At 38.5% G+C, this 17,671-nt stretch overlaps 1 protein-coding gene across 1 annotated transcript; it reads right to left on the bottom strand.

Moving 5' to 3' along the window:
• Positions 1 to 5,917: 5,917 nt before the first annotated feature.
• LOC127766848 (putative GTP diphosphokinase RSH1, chloroplastic) lies at positions 5,918 to 16,992 on the bottom strand. The gene is made up of 24 exons (XM_052292009.1): positions 16,721 to 16,992; positions 16,313 to 16,533; positions 13,851 to 14,036; positions 13,288 to 13,353; positions 13,073 to 13,165; positions 12,841 to 12,972; positions 12,605 to 12,706; positions 12,430 to 12,507; positions 12,281 to 12,352; positions 11,236 to 11,343; positions 11,063 to 11,160; positions 10,564 to 10,624; positions 10,408 to 10,470; positions 10,244 to 10,300; positions 10,065 to 10,166; positions 9,799 to 9,957; positions 9,086 to 9,217; positions 8,925 to 9,011; positions 8,789 to 8,860; positions 7,542 to 7,628; positions 7,025 to 7,475; positions 6,739 to 6,800; positions 6,513 to 6,581; positions 5,918 to 6,431 (listed from the first exon to the last, which is right to left on the bottom strand). The coding sequence occupies exons 1-24, from the start codon at positions 16,746 to 16,748 to the stop codon at positions 6,339 to 6,341; spliced, it is 2,679 nt and encodes an 892-aa protein (XP_052147969.1). The 5' UTR covers positions 16,749 to 16,992; the 3' UTR covers positions 5,918 to 6,338.
• Between the last annotated feature and the right edge of the window lie 679 nt (positions 16,993 to 17,671).

Raw genomic sequence — 17,671 nt, 5'->3', positions numbered from 1 at the left:
CTGCTCTTCTCTAACCTCTACGCATGCTGAGGGATCGCCGTTAGGCCGCTGGTGCTACCCCGTGGCTATCCGCCAACCTCGTCGATGGGGTCCTGCCGTGCGACACGTATCATTTCGCTAGGGTAGTATCGTAGTATCATGCGATACTACGATACAAATCCTGATATTGACAACCTTGGGCCCTGCCCCTGCACCCCACCCCAACTCCTCTCTAACATCATCCGTATGTTTGGCGTCCTTCCTTGACCTTTGCGCTCAAGACGCTACCATCTGGCCATCGCTGCCTAAGGGAAAGAAGTGACTTCTTGTGCCCCGTGGTTTCTCAGCAGTTCCGTTGCTCTGTGTGTTCCACCATCAGCTACCGCATGCCCCCAAGCGTGTCATTGTCGCATGCTTGAGGTTGGGTGAGGGACGCCCGTCCGTCCAGCCTGGTCTGCTCTGCAGCCTCTACTCCCTTGCTGCTCTTGTCTGGTCTGCTCTCTTATCGTGCTCTTTACTATGAACATGTGATTCGTCCAACGGAAGAGAGTGCATAGATTATGGCTTGGTCAAGGCCGGCTGTGGAGGACTAGAGGGGAACATAGGATGTCCATGCATGCTATCGTATCCTTTTTTCTGCTATTACTCTTTTTCTCGAACAGGGTTTCAGTTTAGGCTTTTATATCTCTAAAAAATTAATTTTATATTTCTAAAAAATTAATTTTATATTTTTATTTAAAAAATCTTCACCCGTTGCAATGCACGGGCTATTTTTCTAGTCTTAAATTTTGAAATGTTGGATTGCTTTGAACTTCGTGTAGCACTCTCCTAACCCTAACATCCTCCCTCCCTACCTCCCCGCTACAATCCCACGACGCTAGTGCGTGCACTCTTCCCACCACCTGGCCTTGCCAACTGGTCATAAAGTGCCAACTGTGCCGACTCCCCCTCCCCGACCCCCTCTCCTCCTCAAGCAAGCGTGGTGAGGTGCCCCTGTCCTGCCCAATACGCCTCCCAACTACAAGATCACTTTGGTCCCTCCACCAACACCGGCCCACCATCTCTCTCCATTCTTGTAGCCTTGGCATCTCACTACTCGCCCGTGTCCACCATTGGCCATCGTCTCACACGACCATCCCTCTAAGCATAGTGATATTCCCTCTCTTCCCCATCCCCTTACATCCTTCAATACATGGTTCTATTCTTATCCTAACCTGAACCCTAAACCCAAATTCTATAGTAACCTCGGGGTCATGGAGCTAGAGGTGTTTGGGTCATCGGAGCATGGATGGTGAAGCAAAATATGCAAGAGTTCCCGCAAAATTTCTGGCGAACTTGATTTAACAATACCGTAGTTAATTTGGTCGTTCTATGCATGAGAGATTGAAAATGGCTCGCTCGATGGCTCTAGACACACCCCCTAGAAATTCTGGGACCATTGGAGATGAGCCTACTAAGCCCAATTGCTGTAGTGCTGCTTCGTTTGGTCATGTCTTCAGAGTCCAGCAAGTCGTTCAATTGTTCGCCTACACATGTTGAACTTCGTCTAATTGTTCTGCCTTCGCCGAGAGGCTACGATCCACAAGAGCAAGCGAGACGCCAATTCCTCCTATTCGTCTCGCCAAGACATCGCGTCATCGTTCCAAGTCTTAGACTTTCGAGAATTAATCCCGAACAATGTCACATGTTCATCTGGTCATCTTGCTAATGCCAAAATACCAAGGTTACCTAAGTCCTAGGCTCCCAAGTTTATGGCCTCAATTTGGATATCGTTCCAGGCTCTAAATTACTAGAGACGGCCTTGGGCTTTCATGTAATGGGGAAAGAATAATGATTTGCTAGCTTAGCAACATTCGTACTGACACGATCCTATATGTTTATGATTTTTGCTAAGATTTTGATTTTATACTATATATGCACTGAAAAGCACTAGCTACCATGAATGCACTGCACACTAAGGTTTGATCATATCCCATTAGTTAGGTATCTAAAGTGTCACTAGTATTTCTTGGGCTCGCCACAATACTAGTAGCTCTTACTCCTTCTTTTTTAAAAAAAAAGAAAAATCTTTCTACATAAATCTAAATTTAGACTATGTTTAGATTTATGTATGAAAGTTGATTTATTTTCGAATGGAGGGAGTACCGTGCATAGCGTGTCGGACACGTACTTACTGGACTCAATGTGATGGTTATTTTTTTCTTGTTTTACGTGGCAACTTGACAATAATAACAGTGACTAGTATCTTAATTACTTGTCTATATATGGCTGTGAAAGTGCTCACGTATAGCGTCGAGACCACGGTTTTACGACAGTCGCGTGGTTGCTTAATCAAGCTCTGTCCGCGATATCATTTTATACCCCTTGTAGACGTACGTACAGCTGGGATACTCCGTGCACTTAACTAATCCGTGTGGACATGCAATTACCGAGTTAATCTACACGTGAACGATGATGGCGTCAAATAATTAAACTAGTAGTTAGAGCACTTGGTTCTATATAACAAAGCAATCCGTCAATGCTACAGGTTAATGCCCACTGATTTTCCCCATCAAATCAAGATCAAATTAAAGTCAAGCGACTACTCATTGCTTACAGCTCTCATCTTTTGTTATATGTACTAAATGATAAGCCATTATCATAATTTATATTTTTAAACTTGATTTTTGATTTTTTTATCAAAGTTTATTTTTTAAGTGCGCATTGACTTCTTAATCGCCAATGATACATATATAAAAGTTTTACCATGTATAATTTTTTTAATAAGAAGTACATCCTATATTTAATTAATACCTCATTCGTTTCATATTATAAGACTTTCTAGTATTGTCCATATTCATATATATGTTAATGAATCTAGACATATATATATATATATATATATATATATATATATATATATATATATATATATATATATATATATATATATATATATATAAATGTAGACAATATTAGAAAGTCTTGTAATATGAAACGGAGGGAGTACTATATATTAGGCCAACCGATAAGTGCTGGTAGAGTACTAGCTTGTCCTCTATTTTAAATTATAATATATATTTTATTTTATTGTGATAAAATTTTGATTGAAAATATTCTATTAGGATATAATTTGATGATATGAGATCAAGATTATTTGATTCATATTCGAAAGTTATGTTTATGCTTTTGTATCACATAAGTTATATTAGAAAAGTAATTGTTTGTAAAAATATTATTCTATCGAAATAAAATACGACTTATATATATTTGAAGACTTGTATATAATGCTAATGACACTCGGACCAAATTGCAACATACTTTAATTCTTCGTTTGTGAGGAACTTGACGAGATGATCGAGATGCATGGTGTGCCCAAAAGCCAAACGCAAGGGAGAGCTAAAGACCAAGACCAGAGTCAGAGTAGAACATACTATATCGAAATACGCATGCACATTGATAATATTATAAGACAAAAGTTGGTAACAATAAGAAGAAAAAAAAGTGAAACACATCAAAAGTAAACGATCCAATTGGGCATTACCTTGATAAACACAAAGTGGTCATCTAACGAGACAGTACTTGTCAATTCACTCGAGTAATTAATACTTCCAAAACACTGAATCCAGAAGCCCATAGTTTGATACATGGCCGTTGTTTATAGATGCAAGTGTGTGTCAGTGTGACGAGTAGGTGCCGGTCGTTGATGATGGAGACGTGCAGCCAAAACGAATTACTGGAGATTCTACTGTTTACCTATTTTTGGAACCTGCAGGGACGATCACAGTAGTGTTAGCATAAACTAGAGGAACATTAATTCCTAGACTTACATATAATTAAGTTCCTTTTATAGTCGAATGGTTAATCAATATTGATCTATCTATAGCTAGTAGAGCAAACAAAAGAGACCATAAAGAATAGAAGCATGCAAAGTTTTCAGCTCAAACACAGAAAATGGTTGATGATAGGCAGTTATGGAACCAGAAATTACCAAAGAATAGAACTAGGATAGGGCTAACTAATGAGTTGTTTATTTTTATACTTCTTTAAAAAACAATGGTGGTAGTAGTAGTGAATCCGTCACCCCACCCCACCTACGTACTCTCATTGTAAATTCTACATTTTAACCCCTTAACTTTTTAATATTAAAAAATAAAATCCAAATGGACGGCCACATAAAAAATTAGAGTAAGATAAATGTTCCTTATAGTAAAAAGGGGTAACACATTAATATATGTTCTTTTTTTTAGCAAAGCATGAGCATTTAGCTAGTATTTCAAAATTTGCATGATGATTTAGGAGGATCTGAATACTCCGCCCCTAATGCTAGGTGGTTTGCTAAACCTTGCATTCATTGGTGATGATCTAAAATTAAAAGCACTCCCTTTCAGTCTGTTCAGAAAGAAAAATAAGCACATGCCTTATAGTGTAACCGAACTTTTATATTTGAAACACATCTTCTTTTTGGTTTCAGGAACATGTCCAAAATGTCATAAATCCATAAACAGCTAGCTAGAATATACTACCTCCGTCTCAAATTAGTGGTCGTTTTAACTTTTTTTTTCTTATAACATTTGACCATTCTTCTTATTTAAAAAATTAGTATAAATATAAAAAAGATAAGTCATATAATAAAGCAAGTCACAAACAAAATAAATAATAATCCATAAATTTTAAATAAAACAAATAACTAAATATTAAAAAATAACTTAAAACAATAAGTATTTTAGAACGAGGTAGTATGTCTGATGCGCATGCCCTCATGCAGGGTGCATTTATTTATTTATTTGCTCTCGTGTCAACCTATGAGACACACAATTTGAAAGGCGACAGAGACTTAGGTTCATTCCCCATTTCTCGATGTGTAAAGCTTTCAGCAACTTAAGCATATGTATCTCTCTCTCGTAGTGTCATTCTCGTCTACGATTCTTTGGTCGCCTATCAGGTGTTGATCAAAAGAAGAACATAAGAGGGGAGGAGGAGAACAACACAAACTTTGCCATCACTCTCCCTGCAACTAGACCACTAGAGAATGACAGCACTACAGCAGCAATATTCATGCCAATGTTAACACACTTCCCATTTTTTTAACGAAGAAGCTTGTTAACACACTTGACGCCATTGTACATATACTCGCATCTAGTGAAAGGGAAAACCCTTGCTTTTGTGCTCTTCACGTTATCTCAGCAGTGACATGTAAGGCAACAAGACAAGCCAATATCAAACAAACATTCGTCGTCGACGTGGTTAGGTGCACCTATTTAAAGCTTGACTATACATATTTACATACTAGTATATAGTCAAGAGACCCAAAACCTCAACATTAACCAAAGGGAAAGTACTGACCTTTGTGATTGAATTAGACTCTGTATCTGACAAGGACCTCAACTGCGTATTCCTGCGACGCCACCAAAGCTGAAGAGTGGCTCACACACGCTAGCACATGAAACAAGATCGAAACACGTAGTTTTCGCTTATTAGAGTGCGTTATAGTTGAATAAACACATCAATGTTCTCACTATGTCGATTAACAGATATTTTATTTTTCGCCGGGCAACAGACTATTTTATCAAACGCCAAACAGAAATATCTCCCATTTCTCAACTGAATCAAGGGTCAATGAGTCCTTGGCACGAGCGATTCGTCTCGGTAAGACGTGAGAAAATGGCTTGGCTTGGTCCACATTGTCCACATTCTAAATCAGTCGCAATCCAGGTGCATTTCATGTAAGTTAACTGTAGCAAACGAGCCATTCTCTTGTTTCAGTAACTGTACAGTATGGACTGCGTCTGTTTTTTTACCTCTGCAAAACAGAGGACTCTTCGCTGAATTATTTATCTGCCAGTTAGATGTTCTTAAGCCAACGCATTTCATTAGGCCCCAAAGTAAGAAAAGAAAACTTATACCATTGAAAAATCGAAGCTACAGCATAGTCATAATCACCGAGTGAAATAACGAATACGGGCAAAATTTGGGGCATTGGTATCCCATCAGATCAAAATTCTAGCTGCACATGTCATACATAACTAGTGTACGAATGGCAAACAAAAAAAATAGAAGAGAGAAGCTGCCATTGTTGGTCATTCATGGAGGCTTTTGTATAATACTATAACCCAACCAATCCCTGGACTAACAGTTCACAAGTAGCTTGCTCAGCTATGTACACTCCTCTCGCTTCCAAACGAACCAGAATATCCGGCTCCAGCCTGCTCTACCCTCACTCTACCTTCTTTGAAGGACAAGTTATGGGTTGCACAGCATCATCAACCAAGATCGGACTGCTCCTGAACCATTGAGCGGACTGATTTCTTGGTGCTTCAAAATTGTCTCTCCTTTTTGCTGGAGATGGTGAACTGATGCAGCGTGATGCCTGTTGTCCGCTAGCATTCAAGAACACCCAAAGGATTACAGCTGCATCCAACGGACCAACCAAGAACCCCAAGAATCATATCAACACCGGAGCATGCACTGACCTGCAATTGCAATTTTCTATTTAGGTACAGTGCCCAATGCAACAATTAGAACAGGAATACAGATCAGTTAAGGAAGCACACCACATTCTCATATGCCCCCTCAAAGTGGAACAACATCACACCTATTCCCCTTCTCTTATCTCGCTCCGCCTAAGAATTATAGCAGAAATGATCAAACACAAACAGTACAAAGAGGTGGCTGACAAATTCAAGATGGGAACTTAATAGGGTAAATGATGCAATGTTGCATTGATTATCACATAAAAAAGGATGATACTAAATTATTGAGGCAAGTTGGTCCATTTACCACACACGAGCATATGGTGATTCCACACGCTGTTAGAGCTGATGAAACTTCCGCAACCATACCTATGATGAATATTGAAAGCCATTTGAAGTGATTATATTAATATTTGCAGGTAAAGGTCAAAACAACATAACCCAAAAATAAATTAGATGTAAATAGTTGTGCAGAAAGGAACAAAATGTGGACATGTTTGCAACGTCTTATTAGTTAAAACTAATAAATTATAGAGGTAAAGCTAATAAAATATTTTCAGCTTTGTGCAACAATTAGATGGCAGGAGTGAAACCTTTTCGATCAACACACACTATGCAGAGCCATTGGATAGAGCTGCCTTCTGTATTGTGCCACGCACAAATTTTACCAGCTTTCCAGTTATCCACACTAGGGAGAACTTCTTTACTGCTGGAAACACCAGGGTGAATAAAATCAGTGAAGCTATCACCACGAAATGTTGAACCATTAATTTTGATGCCCAGTTCTTTGACAGTTTTGTTGTGCTTCCCATTAACCTTTGGCACAGAGACATTTTTAACAGGTAAAAAGCAGTCGCTCTTCTTGTTTCCAAAGGATAGTTTGTCAGAATTCAATATCTTCTGCCAGTTGAATGTATAGTCCCTATTTTCAGAGCTTGGAATCGACTGCTCATAGTCACTTTCATCTTCAAGATCGGCGACAAAGTTATTAACGGCGTCGGCAGTTATTTCAGCAGCAGAAAGAGCGGCTTGCTCCCGCAAGAACTGGAGAAAGGCAAACGGTTAGTTGCCAGAACCATCTAATAATGTAAGAAATCCTTTTAGACTTACTTTCATAATTTTGTGTCTTGCACTGCGAGTTTTCGCATGTTGAAGCCACTGCTGGTGACGCTGGAATGCATATTTAGCAGATAATTTCTGAAACAAGAAAAGGCAGATGAGTTTAAATGGATGTCACAGGTATAATATAAGCAATGCCAATGGAATAGTTCTCTAGAATCCTCTTGATGGATAAAAGGCACTAGCAAGAGTAACAGTATGCCTTAAACTGAGAAAAATCGCAAATGGCCTCACAGAGACATCACATCTACTTCCATCTATTTCCCTCAGAATTATGTTGTAACTTTCAAGTGTGAAATTAGGAACTATGAAGGGCTGATCCCACGGTATGAACTGGAAATGCACCTTTGGTCTTTCAATTGATTCAGGGACAATGTGAGCTGTCATGCTGCTGTCCCTTTTAGGGCTCCTTTGTATGGGCCAGGAGCCTGGCCCCCAAGGGGGTTATCATACTGCTATGAATTTGTCTGTAGCAAGCTGAATCGTACTCCATCTGTTTCTTATTACAAGTCTTTTTAACTTTTTTCTTAGTCAAACTTCTTTAAGTTTGTAGAAAAACATAGTAACATTTTCAATATAAAACAAACATATTATTAAAATATATTTCATGCTAAATTTAATGAAATTAATTTAGTGCTGTAGATGTTGCTAGCTTTCTCTATAAACTTAGGCAAACCTAAAGAACTTTGACTAAGAAAAAAAATCAAATGACTTATAATATGAAATGGAGGGAGTACATTTGCAAATGAAAAAAGATATATGATGCTACAGACCACATGGTCGGATGGTTATATGCTGGAATAAAATTTCAGACCTACTGGCGTGTAAGTTGCTCCCTCAGTTCCAAAATATAAGGGATCTTAAGATTTTTTTGGAGAGATTAAGGTTAAAGGGAAAAGACTATGATGCCTCTTATTGAGGGGTCTGTGGGTAGTGCGAGGGTGGTTGGGGGTAAGATTGGGTGAAAATTAAATGAGGTGGTTAGCAGGGAGTAGTACTCTAGAATCCCTACTATTTTTGGACAAATTTTGAATGCCAGGATCCCTAAAATTTTGGGACGGAGGTTATCACCCATATACACACAAAAAAAGGGCAATCAAAGTTGCAACTTGTATGTTGTGGGCATGTGCATCAATGTCGAGAGATGGCTCAATCAATAAACATATCTTGAAAGTTACAAATTGACACAAAGATATAAAACAGAAATAAATCATGCAATATATGAAATGAGTACTTACATCATAAATTATAATCTCCACAACTTCAGCATTTGCAAGTACATGGATTGGTGAAACTAGATTGCCATTCACCTGAAAGGAAGAACATGAGCACACAAATACAATGATGATCATAATGCTATTATCCATAACTAACCTTTGCAGCTACCATTTTGTTCCCAATTTCCGTGTGAATCAGGTAAGCATAATCAACCACAGTGGCCCCCTTAGGCAAGTTTTTAATCTGCCAATGAAAACTATATTCAAACCAATCGCTCAACTCAAATGGAAGAAATGTCCTCCAAGTCAGCACCTCACCTCGCCTTTTGGTGTAAACACAAAGACACGGCTTCCCAGAAGATCTCGGGTGATAGTATCAACAAATTCCCTAGAACTCATGTTACCAACAAACTCTTCTTGCCATTCACGGATTGCATTGAGCCAACCAATCTATCAAAGATGAGAAGTCTTTGGAGTTCTTTCTTAAGGAAATGTGATAATAAATACTCCTCCGTTCTAAAATATAAAGCGTACTAACTTATTTCACAGCATCCCAACATTATACTTTCACCATTGATTTCTTTTATAATCCATCCCAGAATATATGACGCCGTTGACCTTTTACATAATGTTTAACCATTCGTCTTATTCAAAAAAGATATAAATATCATTTATTTTGTTGTCACTTGCTTTATCATCAAAATAATATTAACTTATACTTTTTCATATTTACACTAAAATTTTAAGACGAATGGTCAAACATTATGCGAAAAGTCAACGGTGTCATACATTTTAGGACAGGGGTAGTAATATATTATTAACTGGGGTACTTTGAAATTAACATGATATGAAAATATTTTCAGATACAAATCTAGTGGTACTACATACATGACACCAAAAAAATATTTTAGATCAATTATCAGTCAAAGTTTTCAAATGTTGATTTTTCCTGAAAACAAGGACGCCTTATTTTTTTAGAACAGAGGGGGTACTTAATATGAAGTGCAATAAGCTTTGACATCATTATATACCCTCAGAGCAAAGCCTGTATTGTTCAGACATATCACTTTCCCATTTGAATTCCTTCCACTTGATATTCCAGGACGAACAGGCCCTGAAACAACCCCTCTTCCACTGTAGTGCGCAGCAATGCCTCTTTCTGCTATGAGATCCATATCCTCTGTTCTTATCTGCAATACAGTAGGAACATAAAGTGAAACTTGCATTAGAATGAGCACATGCTTGAGAGTTTGTAGTATGAATTTAGCTAAATGGCAGGCAGCTAAGCCAACATTACCTGAACTTCCAAATGGAACATACTCTCATTCAGAAATGGTATCACTGTCGTGTGTAGACTTTGGTATCCATTAGGCTTTGGGGTTGCAATGTAATCTTTCACCTATACAGCTGGCTTTTAGAAATGGCAAAATCAAAAGAGGTAAAAATTATAATGAATAAGGAAAGCAGATAACTCACAGCTTGAGGTATAGGTGTCCAGATACCATGAACAAGACCAAGGACATGGTAGCAGATCTGAAATGAATTGAATGCTTGCGCATCAGTGGATTGAGCATATTTGCACATTAGTAAATTTTAATTTCATACAGAAAAGATGGTATGTTACACTTGTAATGTTATACCTGTTGTGCAGTGCACAATGGCCCCACACCATTGCAGGATTTTGGCTTTATGATGATCCGCAGCTGAATAATATAGAAACACAATACTTTTCAGAGAATAAGTTATTCGTTAAAATGATAAAGCTAGGCAACTTATCTGACATAGGAAAATCATACCTGTGCAACCTGATTTATCTCATTTATTGAACTCTTGGACTTCAGCGCAGTTTTATAAATGCTGCAATATGACCAAATGATAAATAATCTGCCTAAGAAAACACTTTTGCCACCTATTTCAAACTTGGTAATGAATAATGCAAAAATAATTGTTGATCACCTTTTTAGGTGCAAAATGTGAATGAGAAGAAAAAAAGGATTTTGCAGCAGAAAACGTCAATCAGTCTGTAACTGTACCACAATATTTAATGATGTTGTGTAAGCAAATTGACAAAGTAGTGAAAACAAATATCCACTTTTTTACAAAGATATAACTAAAGAAATTTGTGAGGAAATTCATTGTGCTCTAATATGAATTGCATTTGTAAGTAGTGTAAACAAATAAGCTAAACCAAGTTTATACCAACAGTATATCACTAGGCAGGGGTAGTATTAAAGTGGAAGTGAAGGTTCAAGATAATACTTATTTTTAATTAATAAGACATCATGTGTGCTCTACCTGTAGAGTTCTTTGCAGACTGAACGCACTTGTGTTTCAACACTAACAAGATCAAGAAATTGATCCTCAGCAATCTTTTCCCCTAAGATTTGATTTGCCTGTAATTCAAAAATTATAATGAATCTCATTCAGAGTAGAATGCAAATCAAAGTGCAATAGCAAAAACAAAGTACCTCTTCCAATTCTTGTTCATGGGCCTTGTAGAGGTCCTCAACTCTTTTCTTTAGTTCAGCGAAATCACCAGGATTCATGTACATGAAGGACAGATATTCTAGCTCAGACTACAAGAATAAGAGCAACTGGTCAAATGGACCCAGGCAAAGTACCAGAAGCTATGATAAGCTTCATAAGAAACACATCGACATTCTCACAATGCAACGAACTACAGAGGAGACCTTTCTAAGACTGACAGAAAACACCAGTATGAAACCACCCCTTCTATTCATAAGATAAAGGGATTTTTTTTCCTTTGGTCCTTGAACTACAAAATACTACTATGAAAATATCTCGTACAGTCATAAGATTAAGGGGAATTGATTTCTTTGGCCCCTGAACTTTGGAAGTACATTATGTTCTTTTAACTCTCCAAAACCACCATTAAAACCATAAAGTGGATAAAACGATGGTTAGATTTTAACTGTTTTGGGGCTTGGATGTCTCATTCTGAGGTGAAAAGTTGACTTCTAAAATATCCGAGGGAGGTGTAATTGATGACATTGCATCCAAATCAACAACAACAAATCTGAATATTTCAATCTGTACAACTGAATCACTTTATGCTGTTACTGATTCGTATGCCACATCAGCATAAAGTTGGCAATCAGAAAACCAAGTCAACGAAAAATTGGTGAATTAAGCAAGGGAGGTTGTTTTTGCACGGTTGTGAAATACCAAATTTTAGCATAGATTTCTGAACTTGAGCAATATTTAAGGATAAAATGGACTTGTTTCTTAATATTACTAATAAGTTCAGGACAAACAAGTCTACTGGTCAAATTATAGCAGAAATACAGGTTTTTAAAATCAAAAAAGCAAACACGAAAACAATTATCATTAAAAAAGAAGTATAAATTTTATTGGAAAAAACACAACAGCATGGTAGTACAAAATGTTTGTAAGCAAACACAGCAATAACATAAAAGCACTGCAGTAATGAAGTTAGTCTATACAATAAACAGAAATAACAGTTATATTTCAAGATGATTTATCATCAGATACCTTTATTCGATACATCCCGAGAAGTTTAGCTAGGGGTGCAAAAACCTGCAGTGTCTCCATGGCAATGGCATACTGCAAAGAGAGTGCTTACAATAAAAATAGAAACTAAGTTACGGACAGATATTATTTTCAGTGGAACAAGAGTTTACCTGCTTGTGCTGAGGCATATGTGTGAGTGTACGCATATTATGCAGCCTGTCTGCCAGTTTCACAATGATTACACGAACCTACAATTTTTATTTAAATTTTCATGGAACCTAGTAGGGTGTTCAAATAGCTCTCGATAAATAACAGTCTACATGACGAAACAAAAAAAGAAAAAACCTCTTCTGTCATGGCAAGAAACATCTGTCTTAAATCTTCAGCCTTGACGTCCTGTTTTGAATTACCCTCATTTTTGCACTGAAGTTTTCCTAGCTTAGATACCTGCATTTGAAATGAAATAGGTCTGTTATAGCATTAAAATCCCTCTACCTGGATCACAAACATTTTGCAGAAATATACCAAATATAAACATGCACTGCAGCCATGTGCAAAATATAAAATGTGAAAAAATGTACCTTTGTCTCCCCTTCAACAATACGGCGTACGGTTACACCAAACTCATTTTCTATTCTTTCAAAAGTAACCATGTCTGTATCTTCAACAGTGTCATGCAATAAACCAGCAGCTATTGATTCCCAGTCAAGTTCCTAAATATGTCCACAGAAGATGGAACGACAGAAAATTTAACTTAATTATGTTTATATGGGCAGAAAGTCATCACCGTAGTGGTAACGATATATTACTCACATGCTCCCCAAGGATACGAGCAACTTCAACAGGATGAATAATGAAAGGTTCCCCACTTCGGCGTTTCTGCCCATTATGTGCCTCATATGCCAACTGCAAGAGTCAATCAGGTACATGATACAACCTCCTGGTGCATGCACTACCCAGGAATAATAAAAGAAGTATAGAATATTGTCCACAAACCACGTGGAAGAATGTTATTGCACTTCAATTACCTTCAGAGCATCGTGTACAAAGTTCAATTCTTCAGGTTGAAGGTACGAGATAGCTGGCTTGAGATCCTGTCATGCAATCGCATAAATTTTAAAAGCGCCACAAACAAAATTGCCTCTTTCTTCAAACGAACATCAACCATGAGTTGCATTTGAGGGCAGTATACTTGAATAGTACATTTAAAATTTCATACTAGGCACAAAAATTATGCTAACAAGTCACAACTAATGGTTTCATTTTGAAAATGCACCATGGCAGCACTATTGGAAATTGTGCTTAACCTGGAGACTTCCGCATCTTCCAAATCTGAATTGAGTTTCATTGCCGTATGTTCTAGTTAATTATGAAGTGTGTTTACAACATTAAGAAGAAGGTGATTGTAGTACTATACTACCAGACACAAAATGATTATTGACTTCTTTATGGAAGTTTCACGGATCAAACCCACAAATGATTAATCATAAATCCTTTAAAAATGCTTTAACTCTTATATTTAATTTTAACAAAACTGAATTATGTACCAAAAACGAGCAAAAAAGTTTAATTGTGCAATTCAGTGACAAACCTCCCACAAAGTTTCTGGAGAAATATGATTGAACGATTCAGATGATGAATAGCAGAAAACTCTCCATGTTGGGTCCACGGAAGTTGACCAAGATTTGAAAAAATTTCCAGTGGGAAAAGAATGGGCTGATGAACCATAACCAAACTTCCCCCTGTTGATGCCTTCTGCCCAGGTTATGTGCAGTAACTGGAAAAATAAGTTGATAGTATTAAGACATTGCAAAGAATTATTGTTTCATATGTAGATAACGAACGTGACAGCAACCATTAAAAAAGTAAGATGGTATGATGCCTTACAAATTTGTAAAACTAATGATGTCACATTTGACACAATATGGCATTTGACTGTATTCATAACAGACTTAGAATTGTAATTTGTTAGTACTCCCTCCGTTTTCAGGTTATAAGACGTTTTGACTTTGGTTAAAGTCAATCTACTTTAAGTTTGACTAAGTTTATAGACAAATATAGTAATATTTATAATATCAAATTAGTTTCATTAAATCAATAATTGAATATATTTTCATAGTAATAAATTTGTCTTGGGTTCAAAATGTTATTATTTTTTTCTATAAACTTTGTCAAACTTGAAGCAGTTTGACTTTGACCAAAGTCAAAACATCCTATAACCTGAAACGGAGGTAGTAGTATTTTGTTATAAGATATTTTCCAAGGTTTGACCCCATCGGTTTGAGCCAAGTAGATCAGAAACAGGTGACTATGGTTAAATCCCCCTTACATTAAAGGCCAAACATGTTTTCAATGACTCATGGTCAATAAGCGACCATAAAGGAAAAAGTGGAAAGTATTTACTAGCACTTAAACCAGGGCATTTGGTTTGCAACTTCTCCTCTAGATCATGATTGAGTGCACAATTAAGACGTTACCTGTTATTTGGTTGGAAAACTCTAATCCTGATGCATGAATTAAGAATAAAAGTAGGACAGCAGGAGAACTCCAAGAGAACACAAAGTCTGATGTAACCCACGTACATTACACTCAATTCTTTGTCACAAAACCAGTGTGATACATTACAACTTCCAACCAAATGAAACCTAAATGGTTTGGGAAAACCATTCTATTTGGCATGAGGGTAGTTCATGTACATACTGAGTGCTCAGTATTAACAGGAAACAAAGCTGAGATAAATATGGAAGAATGGTGATTGTTAGGTGAAGACAATCCTTCTGATGGCATTCGGAAAATAGTTATGATATAAGCTAAACCTAAGTCATGGAAATTTTAGCAGATGTCATTCCACATTTCCACTAGATCGCCATCAAAATCTTGCTAAAAACAGCCTATACTCGCTACAATAAAGATATACATAGAAATGTCTATAATATATTTCAACGCATTTGCATCGCATCCAAGCCACAAATGAGTGTACCAAACAATTCTATCCTAAACATGCACGCTCACCTTTTTTTTTTGTATATATAATTTTTATCTATTAGATTATGGTCAGACTCCTACAAGGAGCACAGAATAAAGGAACAAACAAGGCATTGCATAGTCAAGTTAATTTACAGGCTCACAACATGCTAGCTCAAGATGACTCCCTAGCTGTCAGTTCAGGAGAAGTGAAAAGATTCCAAATTATGGCCCAATTGGTATAATGTTTGTTGCCAAACGCCAAATTGACCCTGCTTCTTCCCTAGCATCCTAGTTCCTAAAGAAGATGGACCAAACCAAATCCACATTCCGTTGTCAATACACAGCTTTACTGTTCACGATCTCTAGCACAGTACCAATGTTGCCCCTAGACTTCTTTGTTTCATGTACTAGCAACCTGTTGCAGCCGTAAAAAATATCAAGGAGAAAGCCGAGTAACTGAATCATTAACCAGGGAACAAATGGTGCCAATCCTGTACTTTGGGAAGAATTAAATTAATAGATGAAGGAACCATGGGTGAACTAAACTTCATATGGTTAAGGCTTCATCACAAATTTCCATAACTTCTAAATAAAAGGTCTTAACAAGGAAAATATATAAGTATAAAACCACTATCCATTTATTTTCTAATAAGGAAATATGTTCCGATGGCATCAAATAACAGTTACAAAATCTACAGAAAACCATTACCTATGTCTATGTACAAGCCAAACTTGAAGAGAATCAGCAGGACTTGCTACTTGTAGTGTTTATAGCCAAAGCATATATGCAATAATGAAATGAGATAGATGGAAGCCTTTTTCCCCTAAGTGAACTAACTTCAGTATGACCTGATAGCCAGATTGACCAACTTGACTTGTACTACAAAACATGTATGATATATTGGCTTTAGTCATGAGATCGTTCAGTTTCAGTGATGCTCAGGGACCTGATGCTACGAAATTGAATAAAACACTAGTAAGCACCTCCATTTTTCCATTCCGTTAACTCTAAAGTAAGCCAAAATGGCGAATCCCAATCAACATTACGTGTAAATGACAGAATCAATTATGCAGGCAGCAACGCACCGAATTGTTACTCCGCCGCGACCGGCCCCGCCGCCTCCACCCTGCCCCAGCCTCGGCGTGGCTGCAGGAGGAGCACTGCGCGGTGGTGCTGGCGAGCGCCCCCGTGAGCGCCCGCGGCGCGTTCCAGGCGCACGAGAGAACGCTGCATTCGTACGGCCTCCCTCCGCCCCTCCACGACGCCCTGCACGAGCTCACGCACTCCAGCGACGACGACGACGACCCTGCACGCCGCGACCACCACCAAACAAACAAACAAAACCATCATCAGGGCTCCCCCATCAATTCCCCCAATCCCTAATCCATCCGCCGCGGGCGACGCATCATCATCAGCAGCCGCGGACCGAATCGCGCGGGGGGAGCAAGCCGAGATGACGGGGTGGAGGGGAGGCGAGGGGAGGGGATCATCACCTGACACGGCGCCCGTCGGGGGTTGCATGTCGCGGTGGCGCGCAATCTCATCGGCGGCTCGGAGGCCGTGGCCGTGCCCGCCGCCGTCCTCACCTTCCCCTCCGCCGCAGCCACGGGGCGCGCGCGCGCGAATTCGGTGGGGGAAGTGGATGTAAGAAGGGGTTTGCCGCCGATGATGAAGGCGGAAGGGAGGAGAAGGAGAGAGAGAGAGGGGGTGGGAAGAAGAGAAGAGATAACACGAGACGAAGGCCACACAAAACGCCGCGGCCGTGTGGTGAAATAGGTGGCAAACGCCCTCCCTTTTGCCCGGTTTCAGCTAATCCTCTTTCGCTTTTGCAGCAGCAGCAGCAGTAGGAGGAGTAGTATTTTGGAGGACTTTTTTACGGATTTTTTCTGGTTTACATCCGGTAGTCTCGTACTCTCCTCCTCCCCCATCTGTATACCTGGTGTACAGCAGCTCGTGACTCGAGAGGCACACACACGTTCTGCTCGTGTACTCGTTAGTTTTTAGTGGCACACGTCTTGGTCGTGAGCACTATGGAATTTTTCGTTATGGCTTTTCAGTTTTCAGACAGCAATGATCCTGGTAGCACTACGGAAGAATAGAATCGATGGTTTGCTCATGTCATGTAATCTCTTCTTCTAGCTAACAGTTGGGCTGTGGGGAGAAGCATGGATTGTGTGCCCATGTAAAAAGGGTATGGATGTATGGACCTAAACTATATTCATGCAAGTATTTTGTTCTCTTCGAAGAGAGAAAAAAACGTATATCGAATAAATTGTTTTGTATATAAAACAGTTGGAAATTTGAGATACTTCACCTAAATTTTGAACCCTGTATAAAACCAAGATATCATGGCATTCCAAATGTGCTCCTTCTCTCAAATCATGGTTTGCTCTGTCACTGACTCACCATTATGGAATCGCTAGATAGGCTGCTTAAGGGCATTT

The sequence above is a fragment of the Oryza glaberrima genome, chromosome 3 (genome assembly GCF_000147395.1).
Source record: "Oryza glaberrima chromosome 3, OglaRS2, whole genome shotgun sequence".
NCBI classification, from domain to species: domain Eukaryota; kingdom Viridiplantae; phylum Streptophyta; class Magnoliopsida; order Poales; family Poaceae; genus Oryza; species Oryza glaberrima.
This window is presented reverse-complemented; position numbering and strand designations above follow the sequence as displayed.

Bases quoted from the DNA above. Each gene is read 5' to 3' on its own strand.
- LOC127766848 (XM_052292009.1), bottom strand. From the start codon at position 16,748: ATGCAACCCCCGACGGGCGCCGTGTCAG. The intron at 12,707-12,840 runs GTACATTTTTTC...TTTCAAATGCAG, and splicing joins TTGTTGAAGGGGAGACAAAG to GTATCTAAGCTAGGAAAACT. The intron at 6,432-6,512 runs GTGTGCTTCCTT...TTGCAATTGCAG, and splicing joins AGGGGGCATATGAGAATGTG to GTCAGTGCATGCTCCGGTGT.